The 23,877-nt window shown below is 40.7% G+C and overlaps 1 protein-coding gene across 2 annotated transcripts in view; it reads left to right on the top strand.

The window, feature by feature from the left end:
• The window catches only part of KIAA1549 (KIAA1549 ortholog), a 147,737-nt gene extending 125,156 nt beyond the window's left edge, over window positions 1–22,581 (top strand). The window contains exons 17-20 of one of the 2 annotated variants that reach the window (XM_067747139.1): window positions 2,423–2,469; window positions 8,221–8,381; window positions 13,008–13,153; window positions 21,525–22,581. In XM_067747139.1, coding sequence (XP_067603240.1) covers window positions 2,423–2,469; window positions 8,221–8,381; window positions 13,008–13,153; window positions 21,525–21,776 — 606 coding nt within the window. In that variant the 3' untranslated portion in view covers window positions 21,777–22,581. Of the gene's footprint in view, window positions 1–2,422; window positions 2,470–5,890; window positions 7,097–8,220; window positions 8,382–13,007; window positions 13,154–21,524 lie in introns of those variants that run through there. The other variant, XM_067747140.1, reaches the window with a different exon arrangement.
• Window positions 22,582–23,877: the final 1,296 nt, after the last annotated feature.

Here is a 23,877-nt window from a genome sequence, read left to right as displayed (position 1 = left end):
TTTTACAACCTTTTCACTGGGGGCATGTAGTCTCTAGAAAAATAGTATCCTTTTTTTTTGCGGTACACGGGCCTCTCACTGTTGTGGCCTCTCCCGTTGCGGAGCACAGGCTCCGGACGCGCAGGCTCAGCGGCCATGGCTCACGGGCCCAGCCGCTCCGCGGCATGTGGGATCCTCCCAGACCGGGGCACGAACCCGTGTCCCCTGCATCGACAGGTGGACTCTCAACCACTGCGCCACCAGGGAAGCCCTAGTATCCTTTTTCTGACTACAATAGATTGGAAATGCCTAGCACTACAGTAATAAAACAGTTAAAGAGTAGATAGCTACTTTGCATTGATTTTCTTTTAGTTTATCACTTATTAGATCTTTTGAAATCCTGATAGGTAAACTGTTAAGCCTTGATCCTTGTTTTTGGTTTTATTTTGCATGTGACTATGTTTAAAAAGTCCAAACTGTGCTGAAAGCACAAGGGCCACTGTAAATAATCTTTATCCAGTCTCAGATTTCTGTTTAATTATTTGCAAAAGGAATTGACACTTCTTTTCATCCTATTTCTTTCTTCTTCCATAATCCCCTTTGGCTTTTTTACCTCAGTTGAGGAACTCTACAGGGTTCTAATCTTTGTCCCTTTGCCAAGGGAGGGGAAGCAGTGAGGGTCAGAAGTGAAGTAATTTGAGCACAGTTTCATGTCTAATAATCCCTTCAGAACTCTGTGAGGTACAGAGATTGTTCTGTACTTCTTGGCCTAAGGAAATATACCAAGAGAAGTGGAGTAGTTTGGTCAGTGTGTCTGACTCCAAAGCTCCTACTCCCCACCCCCCCGCACCAAACCCCACAAAGTAGCGATTTATTCAGGAGGGAAAGTCTGGTTTTAGGAATTATGGGTGGTGCAGCCCAGTGGTTAAAAGCATTTCAGAAAGATAAATTAGGAGGAAATTGTTTAACTTCCTTGTATGTTGGTTTCATCTGTAAACAGAGATAGTGAGCACTTCTTTGTGTTGCTGTGGGCCTGAGTTAGTGTTCATACAGTGCATAACAAAATAATAATTCAGTAAATGGCAGCTTAGAAAAATAAAGATCTAATATTAGAGCAGGTCCAGAAGCAAGGCTGACTTACTAACTTAACTTGGAGCTCCTGATCCTGGACAACCTATTGGTTTAAACTGACTGGAGTTGGATGGATGCTGTCCAGAGTTACTGTCCTGCTAAAATACCTGATTCCAAAATAATGGTTCATAGTTGTTGAAAAGAAGTGTTAAAATCCGAGTCCCGCGTATGCTAGGGTTAAGATATGTTGATTTCATGAGGAATGCAACATAGGTCTAGGTTTCTTTAAATCTGGGAGACTTCCTTGGTGGCACAGTGGTTAAGAATCTGCCTGCCGATGCAGGGGACACGGGTTCGATCCCTGGTCGGGGAAGATCCCACATGCCACGGAACAACGAAGCCCAGGTGCCACATACTGAGCCTATGCTCTAGAGCCCAAGAGCCACAGCTACTGAGCCCACATGCCACAACTGCTGAAGCCCGTGTGCCCTAGGGCCCACATGCCACGACTACTGAGCCCGTGTGCTACAACTACTGAAGCCTGCATGCCTAGAGCCTATGCTCTGCAGCAAGAGAAGCCACCACAGTGAGAAGTCCGAGCACCGCAACGAAGAGTAGCCCCTGCTCGCCGCAACTAGAGAAAGCCTGCGCACAGCAACGAAGACCCAACGCAGCCAAAAAAAAAAAATAAATTCTGGTGCCCTCTTGCTTCAGTGAAAGAGCACTTGGTTAGTGCAAGTTAGTTCAAGTAAAAAGAGTTGATTGAAGGATACATGGACACCTTATGGAATTTAAGGGCAGGGAGTATTGGCTGGGCCTCCTTGGTACTAGAAAACTGTCAGAAACTGAAGGTGTTCACTTCACCCTTTAGGGTCTAACTTATGGTTCTCTTTATATTCTTTCTCTTTTTATAGCATTCTACAACATGGTACAGCATTTGCATTGTTTAGTTTCTTGAGTGTATTTGAATTGCTGTTGGGCACCCACTAGATCTGGTGACCATTGTGGCCCATGTTGATAGAGTCATTTGTACTAAATGTGGCCATTTAAGGACCACCTTTTTAGCAGAAGATACAGGTTTGTAGAGGATAAGCCTACAGAGAAGAGCAGGTGCAGAAACCCTGTCTGTTATTAATATTTTCACAAAAGAAAGAAAGGTCTAGAAACTAGTTGTGTGTTTATTAGCCCAGTTCCCCAAACTGAAACTTCTAGCATTACTTGATGGCAGAATGCCCTGATAGCATGCTAACTTTTTATGAGAAAATAATTCTCTTGGAAGTTGATCCTGCAAATCTAAATTTGTAAGTTTGCTGTTGTCACTTTATAATAAGTATTGAATGTTAATCTTCATCTTCTTTTGAATTTCTTCCAGAGATATGAAGACTATGGAATGGCTCCCCCATCAGGCCCATTACCAAGGTAAGGTTTTTAGGAGAAAATGTATCAGGACTTTCTCACATATGCTGTTTCTTAAATTTTGCAGATTTGTTTCTTTTAGCTAATGTGAGCAGATGAAAAACTCTTGAGTTGTGTGTTATCTTGATCTAACCAGAAGAGGGGGAAAAAAGTTGGAATTTAAGTCCTGCTTCCAGTAGTGACAGACTAGATAATTTGCTGATGATAACTGGAAAAGCTAGACAAGATTTAAAAATAAAAACAAAAAACCAGGTGGCTGACAGGGCAGTGAAGCAGTATGGGGCCAAGATCTAGCAAATCCAGAGAGATGAGCCCTGCCTTTCTCCCGCGGATACCTGCTGATTCCAGAGGAGGTGACTGAGAAGCTGAGCAAAACTTTTGACGGACTCATGAGGCTTGCTTAAAAATGCACCATATTGAAAGTTGTGTGGTACATGTAAAGCCATGTTAGTGGGGCACTTTGATGCCTTGAAAGAATCAAAATATATTTGAAAAGAAAAATGGCTGAAAATCAATAATCTAAGTGTCTGTCTCAATGTTAAAAAAAAGACCTAATAAACCTAGGGAAGTAGAAGGAAGGAAATAATAAAAATAAGAATAGAAATTAATGAAGTAGAAAACAAATACCATACTAGAGAGGACCAACAAAGCTGAAAGTTAGTTCTTTGAAAAATTCCTAGAAAGAGAAAACCTGAATAGCCCTATAACTATTGAGATTAAAGTCATTATTAAAATTCTTCCCACAAAGGAAACTTCAGGGCCAGGTGGCTTCAACAGTGAATTCTACCAAACACTGAAGGAGTAAAAGATACCAATGTCATACAAACTCTTCTAAAGAACAGAAAAAAGAGAAAACACTCCTCAACTCATTTTATGAGACCAGCATAACTTTGATACCAAAGACAAGAAGGACAAGGACATTGTAAGAAAGGAAACATTAAGGGCCAGTTTCACTCCTGACCATAGATGCCAAAAATTTGAAACTATACATTAGCAAGTATATCCAGCAATATAATCAATAGGATATCTATCATATCATAATCAAATTGGATTTTTTTCCAGCATTGCAAGAGTAGTTTAAAATTTTTAAAAATCATTGTAATTCTCCACTTTGCGGTGAATAAAGGAGAAAAATGTTCTCATTTCAATAGATACAACATTTGATAAAGTTCAACATCCATACATGGTAAAAATCTTAGCAAACACAGGATAGGAGCAGACTGATAGTAATCTGATAATAAGGTATCTTGGCAAATATTGCTTAATGGTGAAATGTTAAAAGCTTTCCTCTTGAGAGCAAGAGCGAGACAAAGAGGCCGGCTTGCATCACTTCCATTCGGCATTGCCCTGTGGGGTCCTGGCCAGTGTAATAAGGCAAGAAAAAGAAACAAAAGGAGTAAGGAATTCAAAGAGAGAAATAATACTGTTATTATTCACAGATGATATAATTTTGTAGCAGGAAAAACTAAAATGTCAACACATGAATTGTTAGAAGTAAGCGACTTTAGCAAGATGGCTAAGTAGCAAGATAGTTAAATTACAAGGTAGCTGGATACGAAGATTACAGAGATCAGTATACAGCATTATAAGACCAGTATACAAAAATCTGTTCTGTTTATGAGCAGTTACAGAAAATAAACAATTTTAAAGATACTATGTAAAATAGCGTTCAAAAATATAAAATACCTCAGGATAAATCTAACTGAAGATATTCAAGCTTTCTAAAGAAAGATATTCATGGATTGTGCAACTCAGTATTTTTTAAATGTCAGTTCTCCCCCAGTGATCTATAGATTTATTGCTGTCCCATTCACAATCCCAGTAGTTTGTTGGGTTTTTTAATACCTGGAAATTGACAAACTCACTCTGAAATGTATGTGGAAATGCAAAGGGCCAAGAACAGCCAAGACACTTTGAGAAAGAAGAATAAGATGTTAGGATTGTTCTAAATGTTATAAATTACTGTCAAGGAATTAAGAGTGTGGTATAAAGCAAGACAAATAGACTATTAGAACAGAAGAGAGGGTTGGTAATTCAGACCCACATGTGAATAGACAGTTGATTTATTTCAGTGAAGGAATTGTAGATAAACAGATTTAGTCTCAGAAATCATATTCCACTATCCCTTTAATGATCGGAAGTCACACAGAAGTAGGAATGTTATCTGCTTCCTCCTTACTTTTTCTTTTTTTAAAAATTTATTTATTATTTATTTATTTTTGTTTGCATTGGATCTTTGTTGCTGTGTGCGGGCTTTCTCTAGTTGTGGCAAGCGGGGGCTATTCTTTGTTGCGGTGTGTGGCTTCTCACTGCGGTGGCTTCTCTCGTTAGGGAGCACGAGCTCTAGGTGCCTGGGCTTCAGTAGTTGTGGCACGTGGGCTCAGTAGTTGTGGCTCGCGGACTCTAGAGCCCAGGCTCAGTAGTTGTGGCGCACGGGATTAGCTGCTCCACGGCATGTGGGATCTTCCCGGACCTGGGCTCAAAGCCGTATCCCCTGCATTGGCAGGCGGGTTCTTAACCACTGCGCCACCAGGGAAACCCACTTTTTCTTTATTTTTCTTTTATTTGCCCTCATTTTCAGCAGGGTTTCTTTTATTTTTCCCCAACCCTCCTCCCCCACCAAGGCAGTGCTTTGTGGTCCAAAAGCAACAAAGGGAACAGGTGGAGATTAGGTGATCCCGGGCAGAAGCTAATGATAGGGGGACCAGGTGACCTGACTTGCCCAGTTCTGTCCTAATTTACAGCTGTTGTTCAGTGTAATTATTAATAAATTTCACTCTCAAAAGTGTTCTGGTTTGGATAATAAATTTTATGGTCACCCAAGATAAAAGATTCTAGAGTATTTGGAGTGTACTGAACTATCTGAGCACACAATTTAGGATTAAAAGGATGCAAATGTAGGCAGGAGGGTGCTTATTGACTGGGTAAAGCAGAAATAAGTAAAGGACAAGAGATAGTTCCTGGGTGGATGGTCCAGAGATTATGACTAGGTTAGGTGAGCTCCAGTTTACAGATCTGGAAGAAGGAGTGTGCATTGGCTAAGCTCTTAGATATGTAAGGCCAGAGAGGTCAGACATCTGTTTCCGAGGTCAATCTAAAACAGCAGCATTTATTTAAAGAGATTAATATAGGTAGCCTGAGTTTCAGTTTATGAGCTGTACTCCAGAAATCACAGTATAGGGTAAGGACAAGTTGGTGTACTTTCTCATCGAACAGGTATAATCTGTTAATTACTAGTTAACTGTCATTTGCAAGAAACTGTAATTAAATTATCATCTTTTTTTATTCTTAAATTTCTTTAGAAGAGTGGTTCTCAGGGTGAGATTCTTAGATCCCTAGAAGGTCCTTGAGAACCGTTCAGGGAGGTCTGTCAGGTCAAAACTATTTTTTATAATAATATTGTTATCTGACTTCTCTCATTCAGTTGACCCTTGCACCAAGGTGCGAAAGCAATGGTGGGTGAAACTGGTGCCTTAGCATGAATCCAGACGGTGGCACCCAGCTGTTGACGGACTCGCTCCAGTGTTCTTCACTGCTGGGCAATCACAGCTTTTTTTTTTTTTTTTTTTTTTTGCGGTACGCAGGCCTCTCACTGCTGTGGCCTCTCCCGTTGCGGAGCACAGGCTCCGGACGCGCAGGCTCAGCGGCCACGGCTCACGGGCCTAGCCGCTCCACGGCATGTGGGATCTTCCCGGACCGGGGCACGAACCCGTGTCCCCTGCATCGGCAGGCGGACCCTCAACCACTGCGCCACCAGGGAAGCCCCACAGCTTTTTTTTAAATGCCAGTTTTATGTTAGTATGTTATTGATGAAGTAGTAAAAATTAATTTTATTAAACCTAGACCCTTGAGTCTTTAACAGTCTGGGTGACAAAAGAGGGGATGCATATAAAGCACTTCTGCTGAATATGGCCTTTTGAAGAAAGGCACTTGTTCACTTGTTTGAGTTGAGAATTGAACTAACTGGTGCCGTGTTTTTGCTTGAACAAACAGCCAGCGGACTTGGGTGTTTGGCCTCGAAAATGAACCTGTCACTTCAAGGAAAACAACTGACAGCATTTGTTGCCAATAATAAAATTGAGCTTTCAGGTGAAAATTAGAATTTTGGAAACTTGTCTGCCACCGTGCAGTTGACAGCTTCCTAGTACTTAAAGCCTTCTCTGATGAGCTCAATGGTGATATTAATGAATGTGATTTGGGGTTACTGTAAAATAAAACGTGTCAGTAAAATAAAAGTCTGCATAACTCATTGAACCAGTATTTTCTAAATGACCAATGTCGTAAAACCATGCATAGGTCTATTCAAAGTGCAAGAAAGACCAGTGGTTTTAATGTAACAGAGATGAAAAGTTCATTGATACTGTTTCAGAGTCTGTATTGCCACTCACCTTAAGGAAATATTGTTGAGTTCTGATGTGGTTTCAAAGAAGAATAATTAACCGAAATACTATTTGAATATTATCTGGAAAGGCTATTAAAATCTTCCTCCTTTTCCCAACTACGTATTTATGTGAGGTGAGCTTTTCTTCTTAAAATAACTGATGGCAACTGATTGAATACAAAGTTTATGAGAATCTAGATGTCTCCTCTTAAGGACCTTTTTTTTAAATGTAGAATTCTTCTCATTTAATTTTTTTTGAGGGGGGTGGAAAATATCGTTAATTTTATAAAAAATGTTGACATGTAATAGGTTTAATAATGTTATTTTTAAATGAATATTTAATTTTTTCAGTTTTAATTTTGAACATGAAAACTATCTATAGGTACGGTACGCATAAACAAAAGCTCTCGGGAGTCCTCATTTTTATGAACTAAATAGTTTGAGAACCACTGCTTTAGAGCACTGGTTTTTAGCCTTGATGAAGCTCAGGGTCATCAGTGGAGCTTTAAAAACTACCAGTGTCTGGGTCTCACATCTAAAGAGTCTGTTTTCATTGGTCTCGGGTGCAGCGTGGGCTCCCCAGGTAACGCTACCATGCGGCCAAGGTTGAGAACCACCCCTTTAGTTGGGCGCTGGAGGTGAACGGGCCCCGGGGCTTGAGCCACACCCTCTTTGGGTCTGTAAACTAGAGCATTTCTTCTTCAGTCATCCAGCGGATTGGACAAGCATCAGCTGTGTTCCGGCATGTATACTGGATGGCATATATACTTTTCATAGCCCTGGAGATTTGTCTGTGAGCAAATAGAGTCCCTGCCCTCAGAGGGCTCAGAGCCCATCTTTTATTTTCCTAGTTCATTTCCTTCCTTTTGGAGTCTGATGCTTTAATAAGAGGAGCCATTACATGTTAAATAATTTCTTTTGCTATTTTCTCATTTTCTGGAGAATATACAGTTTTATAATGTCATCAAATAACTAGTTTAGGCCAATTCCAAATTTGCGATAATTGGTGGATAATTATCCAGTATGGTCTTTTTGGCAGTGCTTGTATTTTGCATTGTCTGTGAGTCAATCAACAAAACAAAGAATGTATCCTGATAGCCTACATGATTTCCCATACCTTGCAGGTGCTGTGCTTTGCAGTGGGTCTTGTCTCCCTTATTAATTGTTTTGTATTTGAACCTTGTTGCATAGCACTTATACCAAACAATATTCAGACATATTCATTTTTAATCTGGAGCCTGCGTTCTGGGAGAGGAGATGGATAATGAGCCAACAAATAGGTCTTATTTTTCCTTAAGGGCTGAGGGTGGACCTAATAAAGTGCCGGAGTCGGGCAAGTGTGGTCCTGACGCTTGGGTGCGCTTTGCTTTCAGACCAGGTTTTGGCCCCGGTTTGCTGCAGTCTGCGGAGCTGCTGCCTGCCGAGCCCCAGCAGCCCCAGGCCTCGTCTGAAGCCACCTCGTGTGCTGCCCGAGGGATCTACCCTGACGAGGTGTCATCGGTGGCCCGGCCTCGGCCTGTCGGGGGCACCACAGGTACACGTGGCTATTTACCTTGCGTTTCTTTTTAGCTAACTTCTGCAGAGATCATTTTCGACTTCCCAGAGCATCAGCATCCCGTTACTGGCCTCTTCCGCCGGTAAGAGCCGCGTCCCCTCGGATCCCGGTAAAGATGTAGGGCTAGGGAGGTAGGAAAGGAGAGAGTGGCTGAGATCCCAAGACTGATGGCCTCTGGTTTGTTCCTGAGTAAGTGTCTCGAAAACAGTCCCTTCACATGGAATTCACACCCACACCTCTTCCAGGGAAAGCGTTTCTGAAGTCTTACAGTGAACTGAAAGACCTATTTCTGAGTGCTTGCAGTGGCACGAAAACAAGCGTTTATTTTAAAGAAGGCACTTTTCCAGTTTGTAATAAGCAACCTAAAAGTTGATGCAGAGGGAGATTTGTGTTTTATTTGGTCATTTCTGGGAGGGTATAACCACTGTTTTCTCCTTGAGCCTTACCTCCCTCATTTTTTCCCTTCTACCTTTATTAATAATCATCTTTTTCTCATTCTAAAGTGTCCTTGTCATTATCCCATGCCTCTATGCCTGTCCCTTCCCTGCTGTCACGCATGGGCAGAGTCGGCAGTGGAGGGCCTGGGGAAGCTGGTGGCCACATGGAACTGTTCTAGGTTTTTTTCCACCTCCTGTTTCATGTCATCATTAAAAGAACAATCCTAGTGTCATTTGTGAGTAACCAGTGCAGTCCTTTACTTGGCAGTTCAACAGTGAAAGGTCACATTTTCTGAAGTTGTCTTCTAATTCATTACTAAACTTTTAAGTCTTGGCACACTGCTTTTCTTTACTTTTAGTATTTAGGTTTGCTTTAATTACCTGTGGGAAGTCAAATAAAATCTATACCAGATTATCTCCACAGAGGAGATAAAAGTTCTCAGTTTATGTTCTTGAAAGAACATGAAGTGCCCAATTCCTGGAGCTCTTGAAGCCGGAGAGAAAATATGTTTTATTTTTAAAGGATTCTAAAATATATTTTAACTAGTTGTTTGGGAAACATTACACATAATGTGGTTTACTTGTAAAACTACAATATTTAGTATATTCAGTGTAAAGATACAGGGAATTTTTTTTCAGACCAAAATTAAAATTTTTTCATATATTCAGTTTTGCTTTTTTAGAAAAAGAGCTATAAATACCAATATTTTAACAATCTTTTTTGTCAGTTTTTGAGATGCATGTAGAAATTTGAGGAAAGGAAGAGCCCTTAGAATTTTGGTAAAGCAAAAAAGGTATAATGGTTTCTGAATTGAGTATCCTCAATAATTATATCCAGATTAGGAATAAATTTATTTTCAGAAAGTGAGAAGAAAAGAAAAAAAATACATTTGTCTCAGAGTCCCCTGGGAATTTTGTGATACTAGTTGAACCCACAACAAATCCTCATCAAGTTCAGTAGATGCTTGACGTTTATGAGGGATTCATTCTGAGATCTCTGTAAATCCCCAAATTTTCAAACACTGCTAGACCTCATAGTTGATTTCCCTCATCAGTCCAACAGAAGTGTAAGTGGACCAGCTAAGAGACCCTTTCCAGACCCATAATGAGAGACACTGCTGGTTGTTGACACACAGCACCCAGCATGGCTGAGCTGATATTCTGACAAAGCAGTTGGCCGGTCAGCCTCCACCAGGTTGCATGAGACCCAATCTTGTGCCCCAGATTACAAATCACTGTTGCATGTCATGAAACTTCATCTCATGAATAGTTGATACTATGAACACTGATTTGTGCATATCACTCAGTGTTCCCCGAGCTCTTTCCATTTCTTTCTTTCTTTTTTTCTTTCTGTTTCTTGTACAGCTACTCTAAAAAGTCCTCAGAGTTCATTATTACTCTGTCTTACTGCATTTTATTACCAGGGCTCAGAGCCCATCTTTTATTTTCCTAGTTCATTTCCTTCCTTTGGGAGTCTGATGCTTTAATAAGAGGAGCCATTACATGTTAAATAATTTCTTTTGCTATTTTCTCATTTTCTGGAGAATATACAGTTTTATAATGTCATCAAATAACTAGTTTAGGCCAATTCCAAATTTGCGATAATTGATGGATAATTATCCAGTATGGTCTTTTTGGCAGTTCTTGTATTTTGCATTGTCTGTCAGTCAGTCAACAAAACAAAGAATGTATCCTGATAGCCTACATGATTTCCCATACCTTGCAGGTGCTGTGCTTTGCAGTGGGTCTTGTTTCCCTTATTAATTGTTTTGTATTTGAACCTTGTTGCATAGCACTTATACCAAACAATATTCAGGCATATTCAATTTTAATCTGAAGGAATATAGAAATTATATGTATGAAATATTTGAAGAGGAAGTTATTTTCTAAAAATTTGCCATAAGAGATTAAATTGTGTAAAAATTTGAAATGGAAAAAATACTAAGATATACTAGAAAAGTTACTTTTCTGACTATGTAAAATTATCAAATATGTATATGTCTAAAACTTACCAAAAGCAAAAGGAAAGTAGTACCTAGGAAGATTTATAGCCGATATGACCAAGAGGTAAGCTTATTATAGAGAATGGCTCATAAATTGATAAATGGGCAAACTGCAAAAGATAAACAGGCAAAGGACAGAAAGAAGGAATGCACAAAAGAAATGCGTGTGTATCATATGAAAGTAAACATGAAAAATGTCCAGTTTTGAAAATGATTAAAGAAATGCAAATTAAAACCATGATGAGCCACCATTTCAATCATGAAATTGTTTTTATAATAATGTGATGTGGCAAAATTAGCGTTCGGTTTCTTTATTTGTACAATGGGGATAACTTTAGTACTTACCTCTTACGGTTATTTGATGATTGAAGAAGATAACAAACGTAAAGTGCTTAAAATAGTGCGTGGCATACAACAAATTTTAATAAATATTAGCGGCCATTATTATTACTGTTGTATTATTTCCGGTGATGGTGTAAATCATTAAACTTTCGGAAAGCAGCTTGGCAGTATAACTTCATGAGCCTTTGATTTGATAAGTTTGGGAATATAGGCTCCCCTCACTGAAGAAATGCAAAATACTGGAGAAAAACTACATGTACAAAGATGTTTATTGGAGCCTTATTCAGAATAGCAAACAACTGTGAGCTCCCTCAATGCCCAGTTATAAGGGCATCAGTAGTAAACCGTACAGCTATTGAAAATGAAGAGCTCAGATAGAGCCAGAAAAAGGGAATTTACGATTTCCTGGTTGCCTCCTGTGCATTTGGTACTTGACCTATTTTATCTCTTTTAATCCTTGAAATAACACTGTGAGGTAGACTTTTTAACTTCATTTGAAAAGTGAGGCGTTGAGGCTCAGCTGGAGTGATTAGTGGGTGTCCGGAGTCACAGGACTTGTCAGTGGCTGAGCTGCAATGCAAACCCAGGCTTGCTCGGGGTGATGGGCCACTTGAATCATGGGGGAGCTTGTGCTGTCTCGTTAAGTGAACAAAGCAAGATACAGAATCCTGCCTGAACTGTGACCTCAACTACTGTTACAATTTTAACACAAAGGTATGCTTTTCTCCCTATGCAGCTGTCTGAACCTTTATAAGTGATGGGGAACACTGTGCTGCATTTCTGTTCTTTGCAACATTTGCTCAAACAATGTCTGTTGGGCAAACAGTACTGATAGTTCTAATAGTTTTAATACTGTTATGAATCTTCAGTAACTGACAAGCACTCCTGCAGAGTACGTTTTTAAAAATGTATTTGATTAACAGAGGCTGTTAATTAGGCAACTAGAGTAGGAGTAGACTTGAAGATGGAGGGGGCCACCTCCCTTATCTCTGTGAAAACCCTGAACCTTTGTGGGACCAGTCTGAGCATCACAGATGAATTAGATGATCCTAGGAGCATTTGTAAATTGGTATTTTATTTCACAGTGTTTAAAGATCTGTTTTTCCTCCCTCCATCTGTTGAAAAGAGATATTTCCGTATGCCGAAGTTGATGGGGGAGAAAAATACGTTGTTTAAAGCCTGGCTTTCACAGCCACACAAGGCCATAGTGAGTCTGAGTGTAGAATGAGTGCTAGAGATCATCTGTCTTTGCTATCGAGTATACCTCAATGAGAAGGCTGGCTGGGTGGCGTTAAATTTTTAATTATGATATGACTAAGTTATGAAAACAATGTGAGTGTAACAAAAATGTACTTTAACATTCTGAATTCACACTCTGCCTGTTAAGGAAACAAAAGCATATTGTATTTTCAGCCCCTTGTTAGTCTGAAAGCCATAAGCAAGAACCAGGTTTCAGCTTCTTCGTGGCTCCAGCAGCTTTCACTCCTTTTTTCTGAATCGATAAGGTCATCCTTATTTGTAGCCTCTACAGAAATGAATGGAAGGGCCCTCTGTTATGCCCTTTATTCCCAGTCCTTTGATGTCTGGCTGGGAAAATATGAACATCACTATTAGCCACTGTATTGAAAGGAAGTAAAAGCCTGCAAACCCAGAAACTCATGGTCTGTTTTTCTTAGGAAATGTCTTCTCTGGAGGTAGAATTGGTGCCACGTTTGAGCAATGCTCGTATCCCCAGGGCGTGCTGTGGTCAGAACCGAAGTGTCTTACTGGGCAGGCTCACCCCCCTACCAGTGTTCACTGGGCCACTCATTGTGTTCCTCCAGGCTCCCAGATCCAGCACCTGACACAGGTGGGAATTGCCAGCAGAATTGGAGCTCAGCCAGTGGAAATCCAACCAGGCAGAGGCAGCCAGTATGGGGGACCAGGCTGGCCTTCGTACGGGGAGGATGAAGCTGGCCGGAGAGAGGCTGTGAGTACCTTGTGTTGGGATCGTCATTGAGAATTCAGACATGATCACTTAGTGTAGCTGCTGCTGCTTCTGCTCGGGGGATCTCTTTTTAAAACCTACATAAAGTTTTAACTCCCCTCACTTTTTTCCCCCTTGAGTGTGTTTTTTTCTTGCAGTTTGTAGATGGGAAATTCCCTCTGACCAGAGTGGGAGAGTATTGGCATTGAAATTTGGGAAAGTATATAATTTTTCTTGAGGTAGCTTTCAGGCTTGAAGTAGTGAGTTTTAAAAAATAACTTAAGAGGGCGGAGTCAACATGGTGGTGTGGGAAGACACCAAGTTAGCGTCTCCTCACAACTAGGGCATCTGCTGGCTGCTGGTGGGGACCCTGACATCCAAGGAGATGGGAGGAACCCCCAAGTGAACCGGTAGGATGTGGAGGGACAGAGGGGGAAGGAGAAGTGGAGGCCAGGCAGGATTGGTGCCCCTGAGGCTGGGGAGAACAGGAGGGGCAGGCGGGAGGGGCCCTCCAGGAGGTGCGGGAGAGGAGCGGAGGGCGATTGCCCCGCCCACTTGGGCATGGGGAGCCTGCTGGACTACCATATGAGGTCCCCTGCCCTCTGAGAACAGGGTTGGGGGGCACGCCTGGGCCCCTTCTGTTCCTTGAGCCTAAGCCCTGCCCCCCACAGCCCCCAGGGCCTTTTCCAGCCCTGTGGGTCCTCAACATAGGCCCTGCCCACTTGCCCAAACCTAGCCCTTGCTTAGGCCCCACCCTCCACAGCCAAGGCCTTTTCCCTGTTTTTTCTTTTTTTTTCTTTCTTTCTTTCTTTTTTTTTCTCTCTTCTCCCTCCTCCTCTTTTTTTACTGTTGTGGTTCCATTGTACCTTCCGGTTGTTGATTCATCTATATTTTTATTTTTATATTCTTTCTAACATATCTGTTAGTTTCCTAGTCTAATTTTATTTTTTACTTTGTTATTGTTCTCTCTCTCTCTTTTTTTTTTTTGCCACCCCACGTGGCTTGCGGGATCTTGGTTCATGAGCTGGGGACCGGGCCGAAGCTCCTGCGGTGGGAGCTCCATGTCAGAACCACTGGATAGCAAATAACCTCAGACCCCAGGGAATAATCATTGGAGTGAGGTCTCACGGGGTCTCTCATCTCAGCACCAAGACCCACCTCTACCCGATAGCCTACAAACTCCAGCGTTGGAAGCCTCAGGCCAGACAACCAGTAAGACAGGATCACAATCCCACTCATTAAAAAAAAAAAAAAATGAGACAGCCAAAAAATATGTCACAGATGAAGGAACAAGGTAAAAACCTATGAGACCAAATAAATGAAGAGGAAATAGGCAATCTACCTGAAAAAGAATTCACAGTAATGATAGTAAAGATGATCCAGAATCTCAGAAATAGAATGGAGGCACGGATTGAGAAAATAGAAGAAATGTTTAACAAAGATCTAGAAGAACTAAAGAACAAACAAACAGATGAACAACACAATAACTGAAACGAAAAATACATTAGAAGGAATCAGTAACAATAACTGAGGCAGAAGAACGGATAAGTGAGCTGGAAGACAAAATGGTGGAAATAACTGCTGAGGAACAGAATAAGGAAAAAAGAATGGAAAGAAGACATTCTCAGAGACCTCTGGGACAACAGTAAACGCACCAACATTCGAATTATAGGGGTCCCAGAAGAAGAAGAGAAAAAGAAAGGTCTAAGAAAATATTTGAAGAGATTATAGTCGAAACTTCCCTAACATGGGGAAGGAAATAGTCACCCAAGTCCAGGAAGCACAGAGTCCCATATAGGATAAACCCTAGGAAAAACGCACCAAGACACATATTAATCAAAGTAACAAAAATTAAATTCAAAGAAAAAATATTAAAAGCAGCAAGGGAAAACAAAAAATAACATACAAAGGAACCCCCATAAGGTTATCAGCTGATTTTTCAGCAGAAACTATGCAGGCCAGAAGGGAGTGGCAGGGTATACTTAAAGTGATGAAAGAGAAAAACCTACAATCAAGATTACTCTACCCAGCAAGGATCTCATTCAGATTCGATGGAGAAATCAAAAGCTTTTCAGACAAGCAAAAGCTAAGAGACTTCAGCACCACCAAACCAGCTTTACAACAGATGCTAAAGAAACTTCTCTAGGCGGGAAACACAAGAGGAGAAAAGGACCTACAAAACCAAACCCAAAACAATTAGGAAAATGGTAATAAGAATATACATAATAATAACCTTGAAAGTAATTGGATTAAATGCCCCAACCAAAAGACACAGATACAAAAACAATACCCATATAAAATGGGTCTGAATGGATACAAAAACAAGACCTATATATATGCTGTCTACAAGAGATCCACTTCAGACCTAGGGACACATACAGACTGAAGGTGAAGGGATGGAAAAAGATATTCCATGCAAATGGAAATCAAAAGAAAGCTAGAGTAGCAATACTCGTATCTGATAAAATAGAGTTTAAAATAAAGACTATTACAATACAGAGAAGGACACTACATAATGATCAAAGGATCAATCCAAGAAGAAGATATGACAATTATAAATGTTTATGCACCCAATATAGGAGCACCTCAATACATAAGGCAAATGCTAACAACCATGAAAGGAGAAACCAACAGTAGCACAATAATAGTAGGGGACTTTAACATTCCACTTAACACCAATGGACAGATCATCCAAACAGAAAATAAGGAAACACAAGCTTTAAATGACACAATAGACCAGATAGATTTAATTGATATTTATAGAACATTCCACCCCAAAGTGGCAGAATACACTTTCTTCTCAAGTGCACATGGAACATTCTCAGGATAGATCACATCTTGGGTCACAAATCAAGCCTCAGAAAATTTAAGAAAATTTAAATCATATCAAGCATCTTTTCTGACCACAATGCTATGAGATTGGAAATCAGTTACAGGGAAAAATCTGTAAAAAACACAAATACATGGAGGCTAAACAGTGCTCTACTAAGTTACCAAGAGATCACTGAAGAAATCAAAGAAGAAATAAAAAAATACATAGAAACAAATGATAACGAAAACACAATGACCCAAAACCTATGGGATGTAGCAAAAGCAGTTCTAAGAGGGAAGTTTATAGCAATTCAGTCTCACCTCAAGGAAAATAAAAATCTCAAACAATCCACCCCTACACTTAAAACAACTAGAGGAAGAACAAAGAAAACCCAAAGTCAGTAGAAGAAAGAAATCATAAAAATCAGAGCAGAAATAAATGAAATAGAAACAAAGAAAACAGCAGCTAAGATCAATAAAACTAAAAGCTGGTTCTTTGAGAAGATACTTATCAAGAAAAAAAGGGAGAGGATGCAGATCAATAAACTTAGAAATGAAAAAGGAGAAATCACAACTGACACTGTAGAAATACAAAGGATTATAAGAGACTACTACAAACAACTATATGCCAGTAAAATGGACAACCACGAAGAAATGGACAAATTCTTGGAAAGATACAATTTTCCAAGACTGAACCAGGAAGAATTAGAAAATATAAACAAACCTATCACAAATAATGAAATTGAAACCGTAATTAAAAATCTTCCAACAAACAAAAGTCCAGGACCAGATGGCTTCACAGGCAAATTCTATCAAACATTTAGAGAAGAGCTAACACTGATCCTTCTCAAACTCTTCCAAAAAATTGCAGAGGGAGAAACACTCCCAAATTCATTCTATGAAGCCACAATCACACGGATACCAAAACCAGCAAAAGATATCGCACAAAAAAATTATAGACCAATATCACTGATGAAGATAGATGCAAAAATCCTGAACAAAATACTAGCAAACAGAATGCAACAACACATTAAAAGATTCATGCACCATGATCAAGTAGGATTTATCCCAGGGATGCAAGGATTCTTCAGTATATACGTAGATCAATCAATGCGATACACCACATTAACAAATTAAGGAATTAAAACCACATGATCCTCTCAATAGATGCAGAAAAAGCTTTTGACAAAATTCAGTTCAAAATTCATTTATGATAAAAAACTCTCCAGAAAATGGGCATAGAGGGAACCTACCTCAACATAATAAAGGTCATATATGACAAACCCACAACAAGCATCATACTCAGTGGTGAAAAACTGAAAGCATTTCCACTAAGATCAGGAACAAGACAAGGATGACCACTCTTGCCACTCTTATTCAACATAGTTTTGGAAGTCCTAGCCATGGCCATCAGAGAAGAAAAAGAAATAAAAGGAATACAAATTGGAAAAGAAGAAGTAAAACTGTCACTGTTTGCCGATGACATGATACTATACACAGAGAATCCTAAAGATGCCAGCAGAAGACTACTAGAGCTAATCAGTGAATTTGGTAAGGTTGCAGGATACAAAATTAATGCATATAAATCTCTGGCATTCCTGTACATCAACAATGAAAAATCAGAAAGAGAAATGAAGGAAACACTCCCATTTACCATCGCAACAACAACAACAAAATACTTAGGAATAAACCTCCCTAAGGAGGCAAAAGACTTGTACTCATAAAACTATAAAACACTGATGAAAGAAATCAAAGATGACATAAACAGATGGAGAAATATACCATGTGCTTGCATTGGAAGAATCAATATTGTGAAAATGACTATACTACCCAAACCAATCTACAGATTCAGTTTAATCCCTATCAAACTACCAATGGCATTCTTCACAGAATTAGAACAAAAAATTTTGCAATTCATATGGAAACATAAAAGACCCCGAATAGCCAAAGCAATCTTGAGAAAGAAAAATGGAGTTGGAGAAATCAGGCTCCTTGACTTCAAACAATACCACAAAGCTACAGTAATCAAGACAGTGTGGTACTCGCACAAAAACAGAAATATAGATCAACAGTACAGGATAGAATGCCCAGAGTTAAACCCACGCACATATGGGCACCTAATTTACGACAAGGGAGGCAAGAACATAACAGTGGAGAAAGTACAGCCTCTTCAATAAGTGGTGTTGGGAAAACTGGACAGCCACATGTAAAAGAATGAAATTAGAACATCACCTGACACCATACACAAAAATAAACTCCAAATGGATTAAAGACCTAAATGTAAGACCAGACACTATAAAACTCTTAGAGGAAAACATAGGAAAAACACTCTTTGACATAAACCACAGCAAGATCTTTTTTGACCCACCTCTTAGAGAAATGGAAATAAAAACAAAAATAAACAAATGGGACTTAATTAAATGTAAAAGCTTTTGCACAGCAAAGGAAACCATAAACAAGACAAAAAGACAACCCTCAGAATGGGAGAAAATATTTGCAAATGAAACAGTAGACCAAGGATTAATCTCCAAAATATACAAACAGTTCATGGAGCTCAAATCAAAATACAAACAATCCAATTAAAAAAATGGGTGGAAGACCTAAATAGACATTTCACCAAGGAAGACATACAGATGGCCAACAGGCATGTGAAAAGATGCTCAACATCACTAATCATTAGAGAAATGCAAATCAAAACTACAATGAGGTATCACCTCACAGCAGTCAGAATGGCCATCATCAAAAAATCTACAAACAATAAATGCTGGAAAGGGTGTGGTGAAAAGGGAACCCTCCCTGCACTGTTGGGAATGTAAATTGATACAACCACTATGGAGAACAGTATGGAGGTTCCTTAAAAAACTAAAAATAAAGCTACCATATGACCCAGCAACCCCACTACTGGGCATATACCCTGAGAAAACCATAATTCAAAAAGAGACATGTACCACAGTGTCCATTGCAGCTCTATTTACAGTAGCCAGGACATGGAAGCAACCTAAGTGTCCATCAACAGATGAATGGATAAAGAAGATGTGGTGCATATATACAATGGAATATTACTCAGCCATAAAAAGAAACGAAATTGGGTTATTTGTAGTGAGGTGGATGGACCTAGAGTCTGTCATACAGAGTGAAGTATGTCAAAAAGAGAAAAACAAATACTGTATGCTAACACATATATATAGAATCAAAAAAAAATGATGCTGATGAACCTAGTTGCAGGACAGGAATAAAGATGTAGTCATAGAGAATGGACTTGAGGACACAGGGTGGGAGGGCAAAGCTGGGGCAAAGTGAGAGTGGCATCGACATATATACACTACCGAATGTAAAATAGTTAGCTAGTGGGAAGCAGCAGCATAGCACAGGGAGATCAGCTCGGTGCTTTGCGATGACCTAGAGGGATGAGATAGGGAGGATGGAAGGGAGGCTCAAGAGAGAGGGGATATGGGGACATATGTATGTGTATGGCTGATTCACTTTGTTGTACAACAGAAACTAACAGTATTGTGAAGCAATTATACTCCAATAAAGATCCATTAAAAAAACTTAAAAATAATAAAAGCAATATTCATTATGAAAAATCTGCAAGAGGCCTAAGAAACAGTTACTTTTCCTACCATTTTTTTCAATTATGGTCAACATAAAATTTACCGTTTGAACCATTTTTAAGTGTACACCTCAGTGGTTTTAAATGCGTTTGTAATATTATGCAACGATCCCACCATCCATCTCCATAGCTCATTTCATCTGAAAAACTGAAATTCTATACCCATTAAACCCCAACTCCCCATTCGCCGCTCCCCCCAACTCCAGGCAAGCACCATCCTACTTTCTGCCTCTATAATTTTGACCTTTAAGGAGTGTGTTTGAACCTCTAAAATCTGGACTTGATCTTTGGTGTGATCACTATATAAATATTCTTGATCTCACATACCTCCTTGCTCTCTATTTGAGCTTTATTGTTGGTTTGTTAATGTCATTTCCATTATAACCACCGTGAGTAGGTGCCTTTGCCGTAAGCAAACTGTTTGGGACATCGCAATACATAAGTCATCTTTCGGAGGCTTCTTATCACCGTGGTCACTCCTTGAAAGGAATGGAATCAATACGGGCACCGGTAATTTCTACAAATGCTTTCATTTTTCTCAAGAATTTTATACCGAAGGGGATTAAATTAATGAATTTGAAAACACAAACCAAAATAATATTTTTTGTTTTATCCTCATCACTCTGCCTCAGCTTTCGTTGCACTTACATGCTTTTCCAGCAGATACAGTACATTCCCTTTGTGACTGGTTGCTTTTACTCAGTGGAAAGAAATTAACTTTAGGATATAATGTTCCCCTGAAAGACACATGGCTATCCTTATAGTCTCAGGTCTCTGCTTTCCATTTGCTGACAGTTTGCTTTTTCTGTGCCCAGCTTAGTTTCCTGAGGTGTTCTGGGTTTTCCCGTCAAATCCGACATGCACTTTTAGAGGGCCTCTCGGTCATGATGTGGAGAAGCGAAATGTAGAAGTTTTTCTAGGGCTTGACTGTCATGTTTACCAGGCTATCAGGTTGCTCTTCGCACAAGTGAAACCACAGACGTAGTGTGTGTGTGTGTATGTAAAGAGATTTTTCATTGAAAAAATATGGAAAAAAATCACTGAAAAGTATAATTCTTTCAAAGGAATGCTTGATCTGTATTTTGCCAACGTCAGCAAAACTATTGTATGTTTTAGCGCAGATAGCTTTTTAAAGAAAAGGCTCTACAGAGCACTGATACACAGACACATGGACAGACAGGACGGAAGATGACTTTGTGATCTCGTCGCTGTCCCGTGGGCCCAGTCTGTGTTCTCATCACACCTTCCTTGGGCTCTGGACTCTGAGCAAAGGCAGTTGCTGTTCCCGTCGGTCCGTCTGCCAATATGTGCTTATCCCTTTGAGCAGACATCTTCATCCGACCTTCCCATCCGTGGGCTGCTCTGGCCTCCCTCTCTGTCCAGCTCTTTAGGGCCCTTCCTGGTTCCCCAGCAGCCCACTCACTTCCACACACGGCAGCGCAGGGATTAGCCAGTGGGGCCGACTGCACATTCATTCTTTCTGTCTGTCTTTAAGCAAGTGCTTATAGGCCCTTGTTTTCTGTTTTTTAAAAAAATATTTATTTAGGCTGGGCTGGGTCTTAGCTGTGGCATGTGGACTCTTAGTTGTGGCATGTGGACTCTTAGTTGTGGCATGTGGACTTCTTAGTTGCGGCATGTGAACTCTTATTTGCGACATGCATGCAGGATCTTGTTCCCCAGCCAGGGATCGAACCAGGGCCCCCTGCATTGGGAGCACGGAGTCTTACCCACTGGACCACCAGGGAAGTCCCTAGGCCCTTGTTTCATGGGCTTCTTTATTGTACTGCTCTCCCTCGAGCAATTTGTCTGCAGTTACTTCTCTCCATCCCTGTCCTGGGAGGCTGAGTTGTTGGGTGGGAGATGGGCAGAGCACGTCCAATGCCAGTTTGCATCTGATCTTCCCTTCTGGTTTCACGTGGGAAGTACAGTAACGTTTGCCATGTTTTTCAGACACATGTGCTCGGACATCAGGAGTATTCGTCACCGCTGTTCCAGGTGCCAAGGACTTCAGGTCGGGAGCCCTCGGCTCCTCCTGGGAACCTCGCGCACAGGGGGCTGCCGGGCGCCGGGCTGGCCTACCCTGCCAGCTCCACGGAAGACCTCCAGCCCAGCCACTCCTCAGCCTCTCTCATCAAAGCTATCCGCGAGGAGCTGCTCCGGCTCTCCCAGAAGCAGACCACCATGCAGAACTTCCACAGCTGATCGGCCCCACCTTGCAGATTTGCCAAGTATCCGCTTCCCGTGGAAGCAAGACTAAAAGGAAATCAACTGAGCAGGTGTCTGGAAGAGGACAAGCATCTCCTGGGCTGAGGGCCCAAGTAAGGGAACGAGTTGCAATTGTAAAAGATGCCATAAGTCACGTGACAGCTCATGATGCTTTTAATACGTTGGCAATTTTGTGACCACCTGGGTTCAGTTGAAATGTATGTACTTTTGGCTAAAAGCCAGCAGCACTTCACGAAAGACGAACCGCGATTCTAAGCTAATGAAGTGACTAAGTTAGTCTCTTTTTTAAAGGTGAAAGCTGAAAATGTGTAGATGGTGTAGGGATTAAAGGAATCTAGTATTTCCGTGGGAAGATGTGATTCAGACTGGTTTGTACAATGAACCTGCTGCTTTGTTTTCTGAGAAAAGAGAGTTGAAGACATTCACAACTTAATTTCCCTCTTTTCCTCCACAGGAACTTATTTTAATAGTAATATTAACAACATGAATAGTAAGACTGTTTGGGAATTTAAAGAGCTACTAGCGAGAAACCAAATGCTAGATTGTAGAGCCTGGTGATTCCAAACGAAGCCATCGACTGCATTTTCCTTCTACTTCTGGTGCTACAGCTCCAAGAGCCCTTCACGTCGTCTGTGAAATGCAACTTTGGCTTTCTCAGTGGAAGGATATGTGGAAGGTTTCATTTTGTTCTAGAAAGGGGGGCAAAAAGAAGCCTCCCCAAATGGAAAAAGCTTAATATTTATTTGGTTTTTCAAAATACATATCAAAGTTTCGATTTACATTCTTAATTATATTTGTGGTTTGTGAATCGGACACATGCAACTGCTCATTGCATCTCATTTGAGTACATGTCTTCATCCAGGCCAGGCCTAAAGAAAGAGGCTTTCAGGAGGTCCTAATGGATCCTTGCACTTTGCTGATGAGTTGCTCCCAAATTATGTTTGAATGAGAAATCTTACATAAGCGAAAATGATCTGTCAGAATTCCTAGGACCACTGAATGGTTGGTTATCTATGGATGCCTTCATGGTAATCACATTCCCTGTGTTCGAGACCTGGAAATGAAACTGAGTTCCGTTCAGCCTCTTCGTAATGAGTCAAGAAAGGAAAGAAGAGCTTTGAGACCACGAGGGAGAAAAAATGTTCCTTCTAATTTCTGATTCTGTTGTCCCTGACTCCGTCTAGTGACTGTTAAAACCGTCTTTGGGCCCAACAGAGGGGTCCTCCCACTTGAGATTGACCCCTGAAGGAAACATGTCTCCCCTTCCCAAAGTGGAGTAAGGAATAGAGTAACAAGGGCTGTTCTGTTTTCTGGGACCTGAGTGAAATGAAGAAGAAAAACAGACTTAGAATTTCCATGAATCCTTTTTTAGTAGATCAACTAATATCTTGAACTAAATAACCGATACACAGGCAGAACACGGGGTTGTGACTGGTCAAAATCTGTGTATCTGTGTCAAATTTTAAGAACCCTGAAGCAGCTGAAACGGGTTCCTAAAGTGTAATCATTGGGTTTTCAGAGTCATGTTTCAGCCCTTCCTTAATTAAGCCTGTTGTATAGACCCAGAGTCTCACAATCCAGGGGAAGTTGGTTCTGGGAAGTTAAAATGTAGCCATTGTTCATCTTTGCACCTCTGAAAAAGGGGGAGTGCAGGAGGACAAGTCTCTTGAGGATGCTAAATAAAGGAATGGGAACTCCTTTTTAGGCGACCCTCACAGGCTCCAAAGAACGGGGGAGAGAAGACCCTGATCTGGGCTTGATTCTTACCTCTTGGTCTTGGTTAAATACCAGACTTGCCCAGAGTGGAGATTCTCCTTGCATGTCATTGAAAAATACCAGGTTTCTTGAATGTGTAATTAAGAATTTCAGAGATCCAAGCAGCATTTTATCATGGACACCTTACGGTGAATTCAGATTGAGTGCCAGCTGGTGGGGTAAATGCTGGCCCCTCTCCTCCCGTTCTGCTCTTTGTCCTCAGTGTTCACACGCAGATTGTACGAACATGATTACCTCCTTAGTACATGGCAGGAACGGGCCTCTGTTTTAAATGGGGCTGCAGTAGCAGTTTTGATGCCTT

This window comes from Pseudorca crassidens, chromosome 8 (genome assembly GCF_039906515.1).
Source record: "Pseudorca crassidens isolate mPseCra1 chromosome 8, mPseCra1.hap1, whole genome shotgun sequence".
Lineage (NCBI taxonomy): Eukaryota > Metazoa > Chordata > Mammalia > Artiodactyla > Delphinidae > Pseudorca > Pseudorca crassidens.
This window is presented reverse-complemented; position numbering and strand designations above follow the sequence as displayed.